Raw genomic sequence first — 22196 nt, 5'->3', positions numbered from 1 at the left:
GTGTCTGGCTTATGTAGGATCTGGAGAGTTGAACATGGGTGTTTAGGCTTCACAGCAAGCACCTTAACCACTAAGCTATCTCTCCAGCCTGATTTCACCATTTTTTAAATATTTTATATATTTATTTATTTAAGAAAGAGAGAGCATGGGCACACCAGGGCTCCTGCCCCTACAGACTAACACCAGACACAAGCCACTTTGTGCTTGACATGGGTACTGAGGAAATAAGCCTGGGTCATCAGGCTTTGCAAACAAGTACCTTTAACTGCTGAGCAATCTCCCCAGTACAATGTTTACCATTTATTAAGGACTTGGCGGACTGGCATACTAATGAGACAGATGTGCCTATTTATGTTTGCCTAAGCAATTAAAATCTTGGCTGAATATTTGATAATGGAACTAGTGAGGATAGATTTGAGTCAGGATCTCCCAGGCTGATCTGACACTCATTCAGTAGCTCAGGCTAGCCTCAGACTTCTACCTCAGCCTCCTACTTGCTGGGATTAAAAGATGTGAGCCACCATGCCCAGCTACTGTTTGAATTCTGTAGTCATCTATGCTGAGGACACTGCTTCATGTAAGTACGTAGTACAAAACCACAGAAGTATAGAAGCTTCTCTAAGTCCAAGCCAAAATTTATTTAGCGATTTTTTTTTTTTCTGGAAGGCAAGTCAGCAACTCAGATAGCAATGTTTCAAATAAAATATTCTAGCACAGTACAATCCAAAGATATGTTAATTTTATACTTGCATATGAGGGAATGACAGGGGAAAATATTAAAAGACACTGTCTTCCATAATTAAACCATTATGTTTCTATAGGAGCAGTAAACTTGGTACAGATAGTAAAAGCACATGATACAGTAATCTAAAATGTAAGCCGGAGAGTTTTAGGCGGTATTCATTGGCATTACATAGCATGACGAAAGGGCAGCAGGAAGTGCACGTGTTGGTCATTCAGAATGGAGGCAGCAGCAAAGGCACACTCCGCGGCACAGGTAACTGCTACAAGAAATGCCTCAGACTCATTGCAGGTTTGATTTTTGGATTAATTTATTTTGTCATGGTGTGTTCAGAAACATTTTTCACAACCCACATTTTCAGTTACATAACCCTCATGTTGGGTCATAACCCACAATTTAAGAAACTGAGGGGGGCTGGAGAAATGGCTTAGCGGTTAAGGCGCTCACCTGAAAAGCCAAAGGACTTCATTTTGATTCCCCGGGACCCACATAAGTCAGATGCCCAAGGTGGTACGTACATCTGGAGTTCGTATGCAGAGACTGGAAGCCCTGGTGCACCCATTTTCTCTCTCTCTCTCTCTCTCTCTCTCTTTCTCTCTCTCTCTCTCTCTCTCTCTCTCTCTCTCTCTCTCTCTGCCTCTTTCCCTCTCTCAAATAAATAAATAAAATAAATAAAAATTAAAAAGAAAAATAAGAAACTGAGGGGATAGCAGGGGTTGGAGGGATGGCACAGCAATTAAAAGCACTTACCTGAAAAGCCTGCTAGCCTGGATTCAATTCCAGTACCCACATAAAACCAAAGGCACAAAGTGGCTCATGTGTCTGGAGTTTGTTTGCAATGACATGAGGCTCTGTCAAGCCCATACTCTTTCCTCCCCCCACACACACACTTTCTCTCTATCTGTTTTATTTTTAAATAAATAAACATTGAATTTATAAAAGGACACTGGATCTAGAATATAACTACATTCTTTGGGTCAAGAAGTAAAACACTGTGCTTGGGTGGTAGAGAAAATTGAACTTCTTTCCATATGTTTATTCTTTTTCTATATCAAATTATGTATAATCTAATAAAATGACGGCTTTTTAAAAGTGAGACTGGAGAAGAATTATAGAATATTGGTTTTTTAAACCCATTTCAGATAATAGCTGCCATTTCAACACTAACTTAAATTATGTCTTGATTCATTTCAAATCTAAATCCTAAGTATCTTCATAAGAAATAGCAACTAGAAGCCCTCAGATATATTTTATTTGTCAATATTCTGGGTTATATTATTTTTAAAAAATCACTGTGCAAACATGGATTTTGTGCTAAGTGTTAAAACCAGTAGCCTAGCTGTGAGTTTGGGCGTAGAACACCATTTTTGTGCTAAGTGTGAAAACCAGCAGCATAGCTGTGAGTTTGGGCTAGAACAAACCTTCACTGTGTGTGTTTGTATATTTGTATTTATATCTAGCAATGGGAACTCAGGATTAAATGAGGCAGGTGCACAGATGATGCATAGCAGATTCCAGACAACCCAACTATTCCCGCTCCTAACTTGTTACTTCCATGCCTGCTGACATTGGTGACAAGAATATTACTGATAATAGTGGTATTAGCGATGAAATTGAGGACTGAGGAGAAGGCTCAAGGGTCAAAGGCACTTGCATGCAAAACATGCTAGCCTGAGTTCAATTCCCCAGTACCCATGGAAAGCCAGACACAAAAATTGATGCATGGTTCTGGTGTTTGTTTGCAGAGACCCTGCTGTGTGCAAGTGTGTATGTGTGTGCATGTGCGTGCACATACACACATAGATAAGTAAAAATTTTTAAGTCACTCTATAAAAAGACCCATTCTCAGCCGGGTGTGGTAGAGCACACCTTTGATCCCAGCCCTTGGGAGGCAGAGGAAGGAGGATCACTGTGAGTTCAAGGTCACCCTGATACTACATAGTGAATTCCACGTCAGCCCTTATAAGCTAGAGTAAGACCCTACCTTGAAAAACAAAAACAAAAAAAAAAAACAGAAACCATTCTCTCTCACACACACACACACACTCAAATAATTAAATTAAAAAAAAATAGAAATGATAACAACAGACTGGTTACTTTCAGTTGGTCACCAGACACATCCCAGGAACTTTGCATATTGTTTCATTAGTTTATATCAACTGTATAGGGAAAGATTAGTTTTTAATTCAGAAAATAGTCTCAGATCATTGGAGTAACTTCTAAGTTTCATCCTTCCACACAATCATCTCACAAAATGAGAGCCATGCTTACAAAGTGTCTGACATGTGCCTAGACATATAACATATATATTCTATATCAATTAGTTTTTATCCTTACCCACAAAGTACCCATTTAACAAATAAGGAAAGTGAAACTCGGAGACTTAAAGCATATTTTTCATTGTATAGTACAAAAGACATTAAACTCCTTCCTAATCCTATACAACTGCAAATTAAGGGGCCTGGGAAGATGGCTCAGCAGTTAAAGGCACTTGCTTGCAAGTTTGCGGGTCTGAGTTCAAGTGCATCCATCCACATAAGTTTGATGCAAAAAGCTGTACAAGGGGTTTGAGAGATGGCTTAGCAGTTAAGGCACCTGCCTGTAAAGCTAAAGGACATTAGTTTGATTCCCCAGGACCCATGTAAGCCAGATGCACAAGGTGGCACATGCGTCTGGAATTTGTTTGCAATGGCTAGAGACCCTGGCATGCCTATTCTGTCTTTTTCCCTCTCTGTCTCTGTTAAATAAATAAAAATATTTCAAAAGAAAGCTGTACAAACATTTGAGACTTGTTTATAGCAGCAAGAGGCCCTTATGCACTCATATACACACATAAGCAAATAAGTAAGTTAATTTTTTTTTAAAAAAAGGCAACAACACACAAAAAATGCAAATTAAGCCAGGTATGATGACTCATATCTTAGCATTTTAGAGGCTGAGGTAGGAGAATTGCTGTAAATCGGAGGCCACCCCACCCTGGGCAACATAGTGAGTTCCAAGTCCATCTGGGCTAGAGTTAAATCCTATCTCCAAAAAAAAATAAAATAAAATAAATAAAAAAGAACAAGTGGATTTAAAACTTAAGCAGTACCACAAAACAAAATATTGAACTTTAAGAAAATATGTCTGTGGAAACAAAGTAGGGAGGGGAAGTAAAAGAAATTTATTCTCTGTCTCTTTCTCTCTCTCTCTCAAATAAATAAAGAAATAATAAATACTATACCAGATGATGGTAAATGTTATATAGCAAAGTAAGGCGGATGTCACTGTGAGGAGCATCACAAGTACAATTTTAACTAGGTTGGTAAATTAAACCCTCACTAGAAGGTAAATACTGGAAATACTAGAGCAAGGATAATTGTGTGCCTACAGCAGTGTGAGGAAGGTAGAGAAAAGTATGGTGAGTTCAGGGCAAGCTACTGTGCACCTTTAACAACATTCAGCCTTGCCAATAACCTGAAGAAACTACTGGGCAGAATGTATTATGTTTTCTTAATAATTACTTGACTGTCAGTTATATCAAGGATAGCTGAAATCTCACAACTAGAAAAATATTTAAGATGTGTGTTAAGGTGCCTGTGTAATAAAATTGTCTGTTTTGATTTCAAATTATGAAATAAAAAAAATAAAATAAAGAAATAAAATATTTTTAAAAGCTAATGAGATGCCCAATGGTTAAGGCACTTGCCTGCAAAGCCGAAGGAAGCAGGTTTGATTACCCAGTACCCACATAAAGCCAGATGTATAATGTGGTACATGCATCTGGAGTTTGTTTTGCAGTGGCTAGAGGCCCTGGAGCACCCATTCATTCTCTCTTTCTCTCTCTCTCTCTCTCTCTCTCTCTCTCTCTCTGCCTCTTTCTCTGTTTCTCTCAAATAAATAAATAAAACATTTTTTAAAAAAAGGAAATCAAGTGCATATTATTATGATGACATCATGTTTATAATAAAACAAGAATTCAAAAAAGCTTAAGATAAAATACTAACATTTGCTTTAAATAAAATTAAATATTTCTATGTAGTAGCTAGAGATATAAAATTAAAATATAATTCATAGAGAAATGTTTAGCACATTAAGAAAAAAAGATTAATGTTTCAGTTATTTCAAATGTTCCTACAAAATTAGAAAGAAAGGATAAAGAGCTCAAAAAGATCTCAGAGCTGGGTATGGTGGTGCATGCCTTTAATTCCAGCAATCAAACCCAGGTAGGAGGATCACTGTGAGTTGGAGGCCAGCTGGAGACTACATAGTGAATTCCAAGTCAGCCTGGCTACATAGAGCAAGACCCTTCCTCAAAAAAAAAAAAAAAAAGCAAAACAAAGCAGGCAAGCACTTGCCAGCATATGCAAGGCCCTGGAAATCATCCCTAGCGCTTCTAGATAACAAAAAAGAATCTTGGGCAAAGCTTAGAAATGAACAAGGCAGAGAAAAGGAATTACAAAAGCCAACAGAGAAAAAGATTCTTTATGCACCAGCAGGCTGTTTTGTAGGAACCAAAACAAGACTACAGAGTAAGTGTCAGGTCAGCACTTACCTCTGAAAGGGAGACACTACCTCAAAGAATGAATGAATTAATGAATGAATGAAATATTTCCTTTGACTTTCTACATTTGTGTAAGAAGAACAATCCTATCAATATATATATTTAACTTAGATGCATGAATGAAAAACAAGTTGCAGAATTATATTTGCTCTATGATTCAAGTCTTATTTTTTAAAAATATGAGAGAATGTTTCCAGGCAAACTGGAATAGTTTACCTTAACAAGAAAGTTTTCTAAATCCCAGCACTTGGGAGGCAGAGGTAGGAGTATCACTGTGAGTTCAAGGCCAGCCTGAGACTACAGAGTGAATTCCAGATCAGCCTGAGAGAGTTGGACCCTACCTCAAAAAAAAACAAAAAGAGAAAAGAAAGCTTTCTACACCCTAATATAAACTGAAGCCATAGTTTTTAAAAATGAGATATTTGCAAGCCAGGCGTGGTGGTGCACGCCTTTAATCCCAGCATTTGGGAGGCAGAGGTAGGAGGATCGCTGTGAGTTCAAGGCCACCCTGAGATTACAGAGTGAATTCCAGGTCAGCCTGGACCAGAGTGAGACCCTACCTCAAAAAAACAAAAAAAAAAAAAAAAAAAAAAAAAAAAATGAGATATTTGCTATAGAATTTAAAATTTCTGTATAACAAAAATATCAAAATAATGTCACCAAGAGAAAACCTGGAGAATGCCCACGTTTATCGGGGAAAAAAAAGGCTATTTTTCTTCAAAAAATACAAATCAATAAAAAGTATACAAACCAGTTTTTAAAAACCCTGAAAAATTGAGCCTGCTGTGATGGTGTACACCTTTCATCACTGTGAGTTTGAGGCCACCCTCAAACTACATAGTAAATTCTAGATCAGCCTGGGCTAGAGTGAGACACTACCTTAAAAAAAAAAAAAACCTGAAAATCTACTTGAAAGAAATGTGAGCAAAAGGAATGAATATTTTGACAAAAGATTCAGTAATTTGTTGAAAGATATAGTTAATAACTACAGTTCTACTGTTCAGATACAACATTGATATAAAAATAAAAGATGGTTTATAATGTGGAAATATGAAAACCATTTAAGAAAAGGAACAAGTTCCAAAACACAAGGATTTAAATTATGGATTCAATGTTTGGAAAAAATTTAGAAAACAAAACAAAAAGTCTTGTGGTGAATAATAAATCGTATTCCGGTTTCCAAAGCAATATAACTGTCTATATCAGTGAGGTGGGCCACAGTTCTAACAAAAACCATCTTGCTATGCCTTTTGCTTAAAACATTTACTGTCATGTCGTTCAAAACTTGTTAATAGAGACAAACTCATTCCCTAGTCTAAAACATGGATGTTGTACAAATATGTACCTGTGATAAGGGACAATATTTAGCGAAATGTTGAATATTTGCAAATTCACATATGCAAATGTACATAATAAAGTACTAACTCCAGCAAAAGATAGAGAGAGAGGGAATGTGGAAACATAGACATTCAAGTTTAATGTTTTTAACCAAGACAAGAAGAGATATTTGATTTCTGTTTGTGATGTTTGGTATGCTGATCAATAAAAAAGAAAGAAAGATCAAGTCTGGGAAGATGGCTCAGTAGTTAAAGGCCCTTGCTTGCAAAGCCTGTCAACGCAGGTTTCATTCCTCATTACCTGTGTAAAGCCAGATGCTTTAGTGCCATATGTGTCTGGTATTTGTTTACAGCAACAAGAAACCCTTGCACACCCATTCATTCTCTCAATCTCTGTCTCTCTCTCTTTTATTCTCTCTCTCTCTCTCACTCACTCCCTCTCTCATGTGTGTGTATGTGCCAATAAGCAAAAATTCAACACCAAAGAATATTAAATGAATTATGTTTATATACACACACATATAGAATTTATTTTATATTTGCTTTGAAGTTATTTCAAATATACACGAGTCACATATATAATACAAAGACTGTTTGTGTATCCTTAACCCAGACCTAGGTTCATTGATGAAGATTTTCACACACTCGTCCATCCTCAGCCAGGCCTGTTGGCATAGGCCTGGAATCTTCCAGGGAAGCTAAGGCAGGAGAATGGCAAGTTTAAGGTCAGGCTCAGCATATGAGTGAGACCTTGTCATTTTGGGTTTTTTTTAATATTTTATTTTTATTTATTTATTTATTTGACAGAGAAAGAGGGAGAGAGAGAGAGGAAGAGAGAATGAATGGGTGTACCAGGGCCTCTAAGCCACTGCAAATGAATGCCAAGAGCATGGGCCCCCTTGTGCATATGGCTAACGTGGGTCCTGGGGAATTGAACCTGGGTCCTTTGGCTTTGCAGGCAAACACCTTAACCACTAAGCCATCCCTCCAGCCCCAAGAGACCTTGTCTTTTTAAAAAAATGTTTATTTTAAAGATGGGGGAAAGGGGTGGAGAATGGAAATACAGATCAATGGTAGAGCACTTCCTTAACAGGCCATCATATATATTAAGGTAATTAATCATTTTTACCTGAAGTTTAAAGGTATTAACCATTGCTGGAACATCTTCAGCTAATGCAAAATGAGAAATTGCATTAGTGCTTGATACGTGTTCTAAGCTTTTTATAGTTTAACATATTACTTTCCCAATTGCTCATAAGGTACCAGAAAATTCAGAATTTCTCCCAAATATTTAGGGAGCCAGGTGGAAAGTGAAACTGACTGGCATAGTTTTTTTTTTTTTAAGCAGTACTTAGACGTGGTATATGTTATTTAAAGAAAAATGAAGCATAAATAATTTGAAAATCTTGATCATATTTTTCAAGATTTTGACATATTTGGGCTGGGCCTATTTTTGTTGAGAGCATTATCTTGCCAAAATACAGGGAATGTTTCCATACCTTGTATTCAATAAGCTTCAGTCAACTTTGAAATTATTTTAACTACTTACTTCAAAAGGTACAAATGGAGCTGGAGAGATGGCTCAGCAATTAAAGGCACTTCCTTGCAAAAGCTTAACAGCCTGGGTTCAGTTCCCCAGTACTCATGTAAAGCAAGATACACAAAGTGGGGCTAGAGAGATGGCTTAGCGGTTAAGGCACTGGCCTGTGATGCACATGGAGACACATGCATCTGGAGTTTGTTTACAGTGGCTGGTGCACCCATTCTCTCTCACGCTCTCTCTCATGAATAAATAAAAAGATGCACAAAATGACACTTGCATCTGAAGTTCATTTGCAATTGCAGGAGGCCCTGGTGTGCCATACTCCCCTCTCCCTCTCTCTGTCTCTCTGTCTCTCTGTCTCTGTCTCTCTCTCTCTCTCTCTCTCTTAAATAATGCTAGTTTCCAAAATACTAGCAGCTAAAAAGTTACGTTGAAATACATAATCTCTGACCATGGACCAATAATATCACTCTCTAATTTGCCATCTGCAAATATGGAGGAACTGGGGAATGTAGCTGAGTGGTAGAGGGATTGCCCACCACCAGACCCTGAGTTCTGTGTTATATCCCCAACAGCCCCAAAATAAATCAACAAACAAAACGACCTATAGATAAAATTATCATCTGAGATGCATTGGGGGGGGAAGGATTTCCAGTCCCCATTTTCTCCCATTCCAAAATGCAAAGCTCTCTTACCCAGTCCATTCTATGGCATTATTATCCAGATGCCATCCAATCATAAACTGTGACATAAAGGAAACAGCATGCGCGGGATGAAGTCTGGAGATGCTCACAGGGAAGGGTCGGACCTCCATCAATGGAACTACCACCTAGGTGTCACGGCCCGTGTGTCTACCCGCAGGTGAGCGAGATGGAGGTGAACGGGCAGTTCGAGTCCGTGTGTGAGTCGGTGTTCAGCGAGCTGGAGTCTCAGGCCGTGGAAGCGCTGGACCTGCCCATGCCCGGCTGCTTCCGCATGCGGAGCCACAGCTATGTGCGGGCCATCGAGAAGGGCTGCTCCCAGGACGACGAGTGCGTGTCCCTGAGGTCGTCCTCCCCTCCACGCACCACCACCACCGTGAGGACCATCCAGAGCAGCACGGGTGAGTGAGCGCCAGCCCCAGCCTGGCCTCAGCGCCAGCGAAATAAGGCGCCCTTGCCACGGTCACAGTTGCCACTAACAAAACAAAAGCAGAAGGCTTTGGGTCCCTACCTGATGCAGTCAGGGCCACATTGCTGGCAGAAATCACCTGACCAAGAACAGCTTTTTGCGGGGGGGGGGGGGGGGGGGGGGCTGTTTATTTTAGCTTATAGACTCGAGGAGAAGCTCCATGGTGGCAAGGAAAAATGCAGTATGAGCAGAAGGTGGACATCACTTCCTGGCCAACATTAGGTGGACAACAGGAACAGGAGAGTGTGCCAAACACTGGCAAGGGGGAGCTGGCTAAAACACCCATAAGCTGTCCCCCAGCGACACACTGCCTCCAGGAAACATTAATTCCCAAATCTCCATCAACTGGGAACCTAACATTCAGAACATCTAAATTTCTGGGGGACAGCTGAATCAAACCTCCATACTACCTGCTTCTGTCCCCACCTCCAGTGCGCGCGCGCGCACACACACACACACACACACACCTCTTCTCTCCACAGAGACAGCATCCTGATTCCAGCCTCCTCAGAACTCTCAATAAGGAAACTCTGACTTGTAGGGCAGTGACTAAAAATAAACCAGACATCTGCTTTGTATACTCCACAGAATGTGACAGCTTCCTTCCTTAATTCTAAATGAGTCAAGAAGTATCACTGTGAGAAAATAAAACAAAAAAATGGCTATCTGATAATATTGATTGAACATGGATGAGTTTTCTTTTATTATAATAGAAAGCAGATTTCATTATTCTTAACCTGTCATATGTAAATAATATTTCCTTTTTCCCTCTAATCCCTCTGAACCGTGATTTTACAGTAAAACTGTATTTTTAGCCAACGATTTTAGGTACTGAGGCACAAAAGAGCTTAGCTAGTTGCCATGACACTGGAACCTGCATAGTAATATAACCTCATATGCATATACACAGTAATATGTATGACTATGTAAATATAACATTTGGGTTCCAAGAAGAAAATCTCTCTGTCTTAGCCAGGCTTAACTTTATGATTGAATTCAGCATAACTCCAATACAGTAACTCTACAAGAATATCATCAAACTTAGAGTCAAGATGAATACTGATATATAAATTAAAAAGGAAAAAAATGAATTAGAAAAAAATAGATGTGGTTCCGTGTTAGTGCTAAGAGCATCCCATGCCAGTAACAGCCAGATGTGGTGGCGCATGCTTGAAATCCCAGTACTTGGGAGGCTGAGATGCGAAGATTCTAAGATTGAGACAAGACTATATGTCATGACCCTGTCTCAGATCCTCCCCCACCCATGCAAAAAAATTTAATGTTAGTAATTATTATTCAGCCTTCAATATTTTTTTGAGGCAAGCCCAACAGACTAGCCTTTTTTTTAATGTGTGAGAGAGAGCATTGGCACGCCATTGCCTCCCGCCACTGCAATCAAACTACAGTAACATGCGCCCCCTTGTGCGCATGTGCAACATTGTGCACTTGTGTCACTGTGCATCTGGATTACATGGGACCTGGAGAGTTGAACTTGAGTCCTGAGGCTTTGCAGGCAAGCGCCTTAACCACTAAGCCATCTCTCCAGCTGTCAGTCTAGAATTTTTTGCAGCTTTGAGTAAGAAGTCCTCTAAAACGTCCCACCATCTAGAGATACAGGACTGAGGTAACAATTTTTAAAAGCCAGTAGAGGTTAAACAAAAGGGTCCATTCTTGGCCAGTGCAATCTGAAACCACAGGGTTAGGAAAAATAATTCTCAGCTCAGCAGCTGTGACCCTCCCTGGCTGGTCACGTCCAAACCAAAGACAGGGAATATGAACATGCACTCCTTCTCATAGGAAAGTCTCTGAGAGCCATCTCAGGTGATACTCATAATTTAAGCAAAAGTGATTTTTGAAGGAAAAAATGTTTTCAAAAGAGAAATCAACGGTGACATTTTTGTGTGTGTGTCTGTGTTCATGCCTTGAGTGTAATTGTGAGGGTCTGCTCTGTGCCTAGAGCATATCACTGTGTCTTCTGGCATTTACCCCTCGCCCCATCCTCACCCCTCAACACCCATCCCAGTGTCTGCCTCACTGCACTCCTAGCAATTTCACTGTCTGCCACTAAAGTCACTCCTCAAACACACAAAATGCAGAACCTGGCCCAAGTGGACCAAGGGGCACTCTGGACAGGACGAGGGAGAAGGAACAAGTTTCTGGCTTGTTCTTTCCCCTCTGGGAGTGGTGCTGGGGATAAATGAAGAGGAGATGCTGAGCACCTAGTGCTGGGGATACAGTGGTAGGAAAATGCTGAGCACCTGGTGCTGGGGATAAGTGGTGAAGAGATGCTGAGCACCTCTCTTTGGGAGTTTTGTTATTATGAAGCAATTATTTGCATTGCCCTTATGGGTTCTTCTTTCTTCAAATGGTAATAGATACAACCTTCCCAAGACCCTCTGTAGAATCTCTGGAGGACTCTAGAGTTCAGACAATGAGATTGCCAAATTTAAAAAAAAAAAAAAAAAAAAAAAAACAACAACTTGGTTTCTCAATAAATTCCAGGTAAATAGCAAATAATTTTACAATATAAGTTTCCCAGGTATTTGATCTTGGAACATAGAAATACTAAAACTGGGACCAAGTGACCTTGCAAACAAGACAGACCAAGGCTCATTTATTGGAACTTCAACATGAGCTGGTCGCCTTGAGCCAAATGGACCAGAGGTGACCAAGACCCTCACTTGAAACACAAGCTTTTGTTGATTTTGTTTTGTTTCAGGCCGGCTGAAGTTTGGTAATTGTTCATTGGTCATGGGCATAGCTTCAACAGATGTTTCCTTTCTGTGTGCAAGCACTCTCTAGCTGGAGACTGCCAGTGAGCCCAGGAACTGCCGAGTCACTCCCGCCGTGGACACCGCCATCTTGTGTCAGTGTCCTAGCTTTGCAGTGTGGGCCTTGTGACAGGTCTGAAGGGCTTGCAAGAATGGTGAAGGCCCTCCTGCTGTCGGCATCCTCGTCTCGCATAAGCATCCTGGCCTTGTGGTTTGCTTTGGCCTTATGATAAGGCTGAGGGGTTGTGGAAGTTCAAGCTGCTGGGAACACACACAGAATAGAACAAACATATCCTCTCCAGTGGGCACTTAACCAAGTTCCCCCCGAATTCCAGTCTTGGACAAAACATTTTTTCAAATGATCAACATAATGCCAGGCAAAAGTGAGTCATCTGACTCACAGGTTGGAGCAACAAAGGGGGATAGACAAAATATGAAGACAAAGATCCCCAACCTTTTGTTCCCTCTAAGTCACACATCTGATCTGCACAGGCTCAAGGGAAGGGTGAAGGAAACGCTTGTAGCAGAAGCAACTTTTGAGTTTTGGGGAAATCACTTAGACGCTGTTATCACAACACTCTCGTCAGAGGTGTTATCTCCAGCAAGCTAGGCAGGAGCTAAGAATGCATCCCCCGGTGGTGTGACCTCCAGCTTTACTGGTTATCTGGTCAACCAGGAACAAGTGCTGTTACTTGGCTCAAGCAGATTTTCGGAGGTCTGATTGGGTTCTGGAGGCTTATCGGGCGGATTTTGTAGGATGAGGTCTTTCCTTGGCAACAATTCCCCTTGTCCTTATTTGTTCCTGGTGTAGACACCTCAAACCCCACTCATTTTAATTTGCTTAAGTCCTAAGGGGCTCCAAGTGCATAAACATTCTGGTCTTGCAGTCTAATCTGGGGTTTCATGACCAACCTATTAGAAGCATGCTTTAAATGGGTAACAGATTAAAGACCCAGAGTTTATTGTATTTGCTCCCTTGCAGTGGCCCCCACCGGTCTCGGGACATATTTATACTCTAAAACAATTTGAGGTGTTTGGAGTCTTTCCTGAAGTTTAACAAGTCTATCAAGCAATGAATGTAGGGCTAGAGAGATGGCTCAGCAGTAAAGGCAATTGCCTGCAAAGACTGGTGGCCTGGGTTCAGTTCCCCAGTACCCAAGTAAGGCCAGATGCACAAAGTGGCACATGTGCTTGGAGTTTGTTTGCAGTGGCTAGAAACTCTGAAACACCCGTTTTCTTTCTCTCTCTCCTTCCCTCATCCCCTCCCCGTCTCTCACCTTGCCAGTAAATAAAGAAAAATATTTAAAAGAAAAATGAGAATTCTCTCCAAAAATAATGGGTGAGGCATTGTCAGCTTCAGAACTGTAGGCATCACCACTGACTAGTTGCATGGCTGCGGGCAGGAAGCTCACCTGTCGGGAGCCCAGACCTAGCAATGAAAGCTGGAGAAGGCAAAAAAGGAAAAGAAGAAAGAAAGGAAGGAAGGAGGAAGTGAATGTCCTGTGCTGTTCCATTTTGATTCTGAATTGAATCGGAGGAACTTTCTATGAGGGACTTCTCCAGATAGGGAAAGATGAACGGAGACTGCACAGAGGCAGTGGTATCTGCTCCTCCAGGAGTCATACTGCCTTCTCCTGTGACTTGCTGCGCCTGGTGGGGGAAGGAGAATGAAGCCTGAATTCAGAATTCCAGATCCCATGTAAAAGCTGGAAGCCATGGCAGGTTTCTGTAATCCCAGCACACCAAAGGCAAGATGGGAGGCAGAAAAAAGAGAATATTCCAGAAACTCACAGGCCAGGTAGCCTGGCAGCAACAGTGAAAGACCCTGCCTCAAACAAAGTGGGAGGTGAGAACCGACTCTAAAAAAATCTGTCCTCTGACCTCCATACACACACACACCGTGGCACACACATGCCCAGACTGACATACGTGAATATCTACATACACATACACTGAAAAGTAAATATATAAATAAATATTATCTAACCCTCTAAATGTCACACTACATAATCTTTACAATCATGGAGAAAAATAAACAGTTTTTTTTTAATTTTTATTTATTTATTTATTTGAGAGCGACAGACACAGAGAGAAAGACAGATACAGGGAGAGAAAGAGAATGGGCGCGCCAGGGCTTCCAGCCTCTGCAAACAAACTCCAGATGCATGCGCCCCCTTGTGCATCTGGCTAACGTGGGACCTGGGGAACCGAGACTCGAACCAGGGTTCTTAGGCTTCACAGGCAAGCGCTCAACCGCTAAGCCATCTCTCCAGCCCAAATAAACAGTTTTAAGCACTAAACCATTATAATGTACTCTGGGTAAACATCAGGTAGTCAGGAGTACAATATTTTTAAAAATCCAATATTGCCTTTTAGTTTCTCTATGCCACATATTTGTTCCTTCTGAAAAAAAAAATCTAGAATGTATGTCATAAGGTCCTATGTCCTTTGTTTCTCCTCTTCCCATTTATCTCTCTCTCTCTGTGTTTCCCTTCCTTTTTCTCTCCCCCATGTTTTCAGTACTGTCATATTACTTTTCTTCTACACTGAAGCAAATACAATTTTCCATAGAAAAATACAGGAATCTACTGTCTTGTGGGACTTACTGAGGAAAGAACGCATTCTTCAATGCAGTCTGGAGTGGCTTCCCTCTGATTTGCATGATTGTACAATGTCCCCGGGTCCAGTGGCTTCAGGATTAGTACACTGGAGGGAGCTTTCTCTTTCTGTGTGTCTTCCTCTGCTCCCTGTTCTTACGCATTGACAACAATCTGCTATTTTTTGCTAAGCCTCTGTCATCCTGAGGAAACGCTTCATTTTCAAAATGCATTATTTATTTTTTTCATTGCTGACTTTCACACATGTATATAGTGCATTTTTAGCTTATTCCTCTAATTGCCCTCTTTTCTAACCCCCAACTAACACCTTTCTTTTGCATTAATCCCTGTCTTTATTTATTTATTTATTTGACAGAGAGAGAGAGAGAGCCAGGGCCTCCAGCCACTGCAAACTAACTCCAAACGTGTGCACCCTCTTGTTCATCTGGCTAACATGGGTCCTGGGGAATCGAATCTGGGTCCTTTGGCTTAGCTGCTAATCTATCCCTCCAGCCCAGTCTCTGTCTTTTATGCTTTTTTTAGAAAAACACATTGAGCTAAAATAGGGTTGCTTTCGTGATCATGGAATGGGCACCTTACCAATGCTACACCACTGATGTGCCTGACTAATGTACCTGGCTCCTCCTCTCCTAGCAGCCATCAGCGACTGTGGGAAGTGTGGGGTCTCAGAGGCCCTTCCCCTATCGATGGTGAAACATTGACAGGCTCAGTCTTATACAGAAAACCATATCCTTTGTGAATTCATGGGTGTAATGGTCATGTCATATCCAGAAGACAGCATTTTACAACCCTCCTTCCCATCTCATTGTCCTTACGTTCTTTTGGCCCACTCTTCTGTGATGATTCCTGAGCTTTGGAGCAGTGGCTCAGATGACCTGTTTGAGGCTAAGCACACAGTGGTCACTTATTCTCCACAATTATGCCAGCTGTACATCTCTGCATTGTAGCAAAAGACTTCCGTGATGGAGGCTTCAAACAGTACTAATGTATGGAAATAAATACAGATACTTAGAAGGCAGTTTGACATGCTATCTGCTTAACATAACCACAGTGGTAGGCACCCCACCTAGGACCTATCATAAGCTTTTAGCCAAGCTGGTACTACCAGGCATAAATGATTTCCTGTGGAGCAGTCTTCACATGGAATCAGGAAGCAGTTAGTTGCTTCCATAACAGTTATGCCACTATTGCAAACTAAATTAGGGCAATTAACATATCTATCACCTTTGTGATAAGACTATTTAAAATCCTCTGTTTTGTTCTGATATATACAGTACACTGGTGTGTTGTGTATATTGTATTACAGGCACTCTGCTATGCAAAATAATTTCAAAACTTGTTGCTTCTACCCATATTGAGTGAAATAAGGCAGATATAGAAAGACAGATGCCACAAGTTCTCATTCATATGTGCAATCTGAAAGAGTTGAGTTCATATAAATAGAGAGCAGAGGACTGGAGAGATAACACAGTGGTTAATGTGCTTGCCTGTGAAGCCTAAGGACCCAGGTTTGATTCCCCAAGACCCAGGTATGCCAGATGCACAGGGTGACACGTGCATCTGGAGCTCATTTGCAGGGGCTAGAGGCTCTGGTGTACCTATACTCACTCACTCTCTCTGTCTCTCTCTAATTAATAAATATATTTTTAAAAAAAGGCCAAGCATAGTGACACATGCCTTTAATATTAGCATTCGGGAGACAGAGGTAAGGAAGGTGGCCATGAGTTTGAGGCTAACACTGAGAGCCTAAGGCTACATAGTGAATTCCAGGTCTGCTGGACTACAGCAAGACTCTACCTCAAAAAAAAGAAAGAGAAAGAGGGAAAAAATATGTAGAGAGCAGATGAGTGAACTGCCTAGGCTGGGAAGAGTAGTGGAGGAAGAAATAGAACTTGATCAGCATGTACAAACTTCTGACAAATTTTGTATAACTGACTGCAGGTAGCAGTAAGCTGCCATGGAAAGTAACATGGGAAAGCAGGGCATTAGCTTCATGACTGGAAAACCAACACCCTTGCCTCTATCATTTGTATATGTGGGGTAAAAATAGCTATAGATGCCCCAAATAAACCTACTCTGCTTTGGAGTATTGGACTAAGCCTACCTTTGAGGAAATATGTCATGCCATAATATTCATTTTAAGGTAAGTTTTCTTTTTAGCCATGCAAGCTCTCTACCACTGAGCCCAGACTGGCACTTGATACCAATAGCCTGAATAGGCAGAAATATGACATTACCTTGATAAATAGCCACATACTCAGAAGGACAGACACACACTTGTAAGTATATAAAGAGGAGATGGGCTGGGAAGATGGTTCAGTGGTTAGAGGTGCTTGCTTGAAAAGCATGCCAGCCTGGGTTCAATTTTCAAGTACCCATGTAAGTACCATGCTTTGGGCACAGTGGCCTGTAGAGGCCCAAACAAAATTAATTAATAAGGAAGCATTATGTAAATTAAAATCATAATGCATCTAGCATGGCTTAGATTTCAAATCTCTGTCACGTTTAGTTTGTTAATAAAAATAATAGCTAACCTATGAGCACTTACATTTGACCACAATTGAACCACCTGCATATTTACCTCATGGAATTCTAGTGAATTGACCAGTGCATGATAATTCATCATATCGTATAAAAAGATAGACTTTGGGCTGGAGAGATGGCTTAGCGGTTAAGCGCTTGCCTGTGAAGCCTAAGGGCCCCAGTTCGAGGCTCGGTTCCCCAGGTCCCACGTTAGCCAGATGCACAAGGGGGCACACGCGTCTGGAGTTCGTTTGCAGAGGCTGGAAGCCCTGGCGCGCCCATTCTCTCTCTCTCCCTCTACCTGTCTTTCTCTCTGTGTCTGTCGCTCTCAAATAAATAAATAAATAATTTAAAAAATATATTTAAAAAAAAAAAAAGATAGACTTTGAGCCGGGCATGGTGGCGCATGCCTTTGATCCCAGCACTCGGGAGGCAGAAGTAGGAGGATCACCGTGAGTTCGAGGCCACCCTGAGACTCTGGAATAACTTAACACCAGCCTGTTTTCTGGAGTGAGAAGCCCAGGCACTTTTCTCTTTTATTCTTTCCACTCATAAATATTCATTTAACTCTTGCCACACTTGAAATCTGCTTTCCTTAAAAATTTCTGAAAACCTCTCTTTTACAAAGAAAATGTTTTGTCCACCTATTATTCACATGGTTTGCCAGTAAAATAACTTTTGCAAGTGTAAAAAACAAAAAATAGAGGGCTAGAGAGATGGCTTAGCAGTTAAGGCATTGCTGCAGAGCTAAAGGATCCCGGTTAAATTCTCCAGGACCCACGTAAGACAGATGCACGAAAGGGCACATGCATCTGGAGTTTGTTTGCGGTGGCTGGAGGCTCCAGCATGCCCATTCTCTCCCTCCCTCTCTCTCTCTCTCCCTTCCCCGCCCTCGTCTTTCTCTGTCACAAATAAATAGAATATTTTTAAAAAAAAATAGACATTTTAGGGGGCTGGAGAGATGGCTTAGAAGTTAAGGCACTTGCCTGAAAAGCCAAAGGACCCAGGTTCAGTTCCCCAAGACTCACATAAGCCAGATGCACAAGGGGGCGCATGCATCTGGAGTTCGTTTGCAATGGCTGGAAGCCCTGGCATGCCCATTCTCTCTCCCTCTCTCTCTCTCTCTCTCTCTCTCTCTCTCTCTCTGTCTGTCTGTCTCTCTCTCTCCTTGCCTATTTCTGTATCTCTCTGTCTCTCAAATAAATAAATAAAAACAAAATATTTTTTAAATAGAGATTTTTTATTTATTTATTTTTTTTTTTTAGTTTTTCGAGGTAGGGTCTCACTCTAGCCCAGGCTGACCTGGAATTCACTATGGAGTCTCAGGGTGGCCTTGAACTCACAGCGATCCTCCAACCTCTGCCTCCCGAGTGCTGGGATTAAAGGCGTGTGCCACTACGCCCGGCTTAAATAGAGATTTTAATGAATAAAGAAATGACCCATAAAAATATTCTTTGAGTTTAAAAATGCATATCACACTTTGTCATTTTAGCATTATGATGGATTTAGAAGATCAAATATCCAGTCCCCTGATCTAGTCGGTGTTGTCAGATAGCACTGGAATGGAGGGGTGGGAAAAATGCTGCCAACTTCTGTGTAAACAAAGGAGGTGGCGAAGTCTGTTTTGTAGCTCATGAGAAGAACAGGGGTTTCTGCCCTTGGGTTAAGTAAGGAAAAAAATCATGACATAGCAGTTCTCTTTATATAGCTTAAATGAAAGGTATGACATGATCCACTTACAAAGGTCAATCAGAAAACATAAATTAGAAAATCTTAGGCTCTTTAATTGTGAGTATTGGTCATATGGGAAATTCTTCCCCCCAAAAAATAATGATGTAAAAACGCAGTGCCGAACTTACAAATAACCTGAACTAAGCATGATTTTCTGTAAGTAAAATTAGAAATTATTAGCATTAGTATTATTAGAAATAGAATTATTCACTTCACTTTTTTACTTTATCATACCTTCATGGACACTGGTTCCTAATGGAAGAGACTCCATTTTTAAAAGTCTTTGTACAGAAGACAAGCAAGAGGTGGGGACAAGGCAAGAGCAGAGAGGAGTAAATAAGAACAAAGTATGATGATGTGTGTGTATGAAAATGATATAATAAAACCCATTGCTTTGCATGGTAACTAAAGCTTTTTCTTAATAAATAAAGCCACAAAGTCCTGAAGGAGATCTACACACTCGCTTGCAAAAGTCTGAGAACTCTAGAACACACATGCACGCGTATACTCGGGATGGACTGTGCTCCTGTGTCGTGTCGTCTTGTGTGGATTAGAAACCTCACTGTAAGACCTAAAGCTATAAAACTTCTGTAAGAAAATAAGAGGAAACCATTATGACTTTAGTTTGGACAAGGTTTTCTCAGATATAATATAAACAAAGGAAAAAAAATATTAAGTGGACTTGAGTCAACATCTGTTCTTTGAAAGCTGTTAACAAAATGAAAAGCCACACACTTGGACAAAACTGTGAATCAAATTTTGTATAGATGCTTTATTTCTGGAGTAAAAAAATAAACTCAATAATAAGGATAGATAAATAAATAAAATAAAACCAAGTTTCTCCTTAACCTCAAAAAAGTAAATCAGTGAATCAATCAATAAATAGCTCAGGTTTATTCCACTTAATATTGAATTTCAACAAATCCAGCAAAGGAGTAGCAATTGGAAACCATAAACGTAATTAACGCCAGCAGTTGGGCTGCGCTCCGTAAAGCCATGCCTGGTACAGCAATTCTTCGCTCCAGGTGGTAAACCCAAGGCCGGAGGTTTGAATTTCAGGCTGCCCCTCCTGCCTGGCTTCCTGCGGCTCTTTCAGAGCAGACCTTTCTGCCGCCAGCTGTCCTTGACTGAGGCAGAGCCAACCAAAGTGAGCAGTGACGTGATTTTATTCTCTTGGCACTTGAAACATTCTCCTATTTATTTTAATGACAAAACAGCGCTTGTGTAACCACGAACACTCTGATATGTTTCTTGCAAGCTATAGAGGCCTGTAGCAATGCAAATTTTTCTCCCCTTCAACTTCCAGTGATCAGTGTTACTGACAATACTAATTCCAATAACACTAATAATTTCCATTTTAACTTATAGAAGATGATAACTAGTTCAGGTTATGTCTAAAAGGATGATATTTTGTCAGATTTAATTCATTGTTATTCCTAGAATAGTTTATGGTTTCAAGGAGACATATATTATTAAAATCAGTGTTCCTCATCAGGTTTCATGCTTTAGAGATGGATCAGATCTGACAAAGAAAAGAAAGTTGTCTCAAATTCCAGGGTAGGAATATTACCCCGTCTCTGGTCTCTTTAGGGCCAACTTTGACTGTCTTTTCCTAACATCCTTATTCCATAATGTATTTCCCCCACAATGAAACTTTAAAGGAAAACTTCCCTCTTTCTAAAATGTGGATTATGACCAGAGAGACATAAGATGTTTATCATTTTCATGAGACTTCTTTCCATCTTTTATTTTAAAATTTCTATTTAGAACTAACTGTGGCTTGAACTGGGCAGGGTGATACACACCCAGCACTCCAAAAGCTGAGAGACTGAGGCAAGAGGATTGAGAGTTGAAAGCCAGCCTGGGCTATATGGCAAGTTCCAAATCAGCCTGAGCAACATAGTGAGATCCTACCTTAAAAGAGAGAAAGAGAAAGGAAGGAAGAAAGGAAAGAAGGAAGGAGGGAAGGAAGGAGGGAAAAAGAGAGAGAAAGGGAGGGAGGGAGGGAGAGAGAAAGAAAAAGAAAAGAAAAATAAAAAAGAAGTGTAGATTTGCAAGGAACACCAAGATCATCCAGAGATCCTTTTAGCTTTCAGCCAACCTCCTCCAAAAGCTATGTCATGGATGACTACGGTATATTGAGAACTGCACAATGATATTAGTGCAATGGATATGAACAGTTCATAATTTCTCACTAGAGTGGGTATCTGTAACCACCATGGCAATCAACATAAAGAACAGTTTCATCATCACAGATGTCAGCCAATGTCCACATTTTCCAGTTTAAATAAAGTTTGTAGAGCACATGCTTGGCATGCACAAGGACCCCAGCATAAAGAGGCGGAAGGAAGAGGAAGACAAGGAGAAGGAAGAGGAGAAAGGCAGGGTGGTACTTGGGAGGTAGAGGCAAGATGATCAGGAGTTCAGGGTCATCCTCCTCTGACTACACAAACGAGTTGGAGGCCAGCATGGGCTGCATGAGACCCTGGCTTCAAAACAGAAAGACAAAAAAAAAGAAGAGAGGAAGGGAGGGAGCGAAGGGAAAAAATTTACTTCCCCTCAAGTCTCTGTCTTCTGTCATTAATAATATGGCCTTAAATATTCCTATACATATATATATTTATATATTATATATAATGTAATTATATATAATATATAATAATATATATGATATATTATATAACATATATAATATATATAATAATATATAATATATATGTATATATATAAATATATATATATGTATAGACAGACAACATTATACTTTTTCTTCAAATGTCAAGTATAACTTAGAAAAATTCAGAGAAAGACTCTAGTATCACTATAGTATATTACATTGTCACCCATAATGGTTTGCCAAATTACCAAAGTTCAGGATTGTGTGATCCTCTGCTCCTATGATTATTGTTGTTGCCACCCTTCTCCTCTCCTGCTGGGACCCCAGTGACTCTGGTGGTCACAAATTCCTCAATGGGGCTTTTGAGAGGACGGCTTCCTTACAAGAGGATATTGTTACTGGCTTACAGGGTCAAGTTCTTTGTCTTCATATCTTGATGAACAATGAAGGAGGACAGTGGAAAAGTGAACAAAATTGCATTGAAACTGGAAAGGAAAGGAAAACTCTCTCTGTGGCAGAGAGGGGTCCTGGGGAAATGGGGGGCCCCTATAGCATCTGGACCAGAGCTTATATGCGCAGAGTCCATCCTTGGCTCATAAGG

At 40.5% G+C, this 22196-nt stretch overlaps 1 protein-coding gene across 6 annotated transcripts in view; it reads left to right on the top strand.

Moving 5' to 3' along the window:
* Positions 1-22196, top strand: part of Dlgap1 (DLG associated protein 1) — a 961152-nt gene that overhangs the window by 716526 nt on the left and 222430 nt on the right. For all 6 annotated transcript variants that reach the window (XM_045142954.1, XM_045142953.1, XM_045142955.1 and 3 more), the window contains one exon: positions 9027-9267. In XM_045142954.1, coding sequence (XP_044998889.1) covers positions 9027-9267 — 241 coding nt within the window. The remainder of the gene's footprint in view (positions 1-9026; positions 9268-22196) is intronic.

Source organism: Jaculus jaculus, chromosome 2 (assembly GCF_020740685.1).
Source record: "Jaculus jaculus isolate mJacJac1 chromosome 2, mJacJac1.mat.Y.cur, whole genome shotgun sequence".
Classification (NCBI taxonomy): domain Eukaryota; kingdom Metazoa; phylum Chordata; class Mammalia; order Rodentia; family Dipodidae; genus Jaculus; species Jaculus jaculus.
The sequence above is the reverse complement of the archived record's forward strand: the minus strand, read 5'-3'. Positions and strand labels throughout refer to the sequence as shown.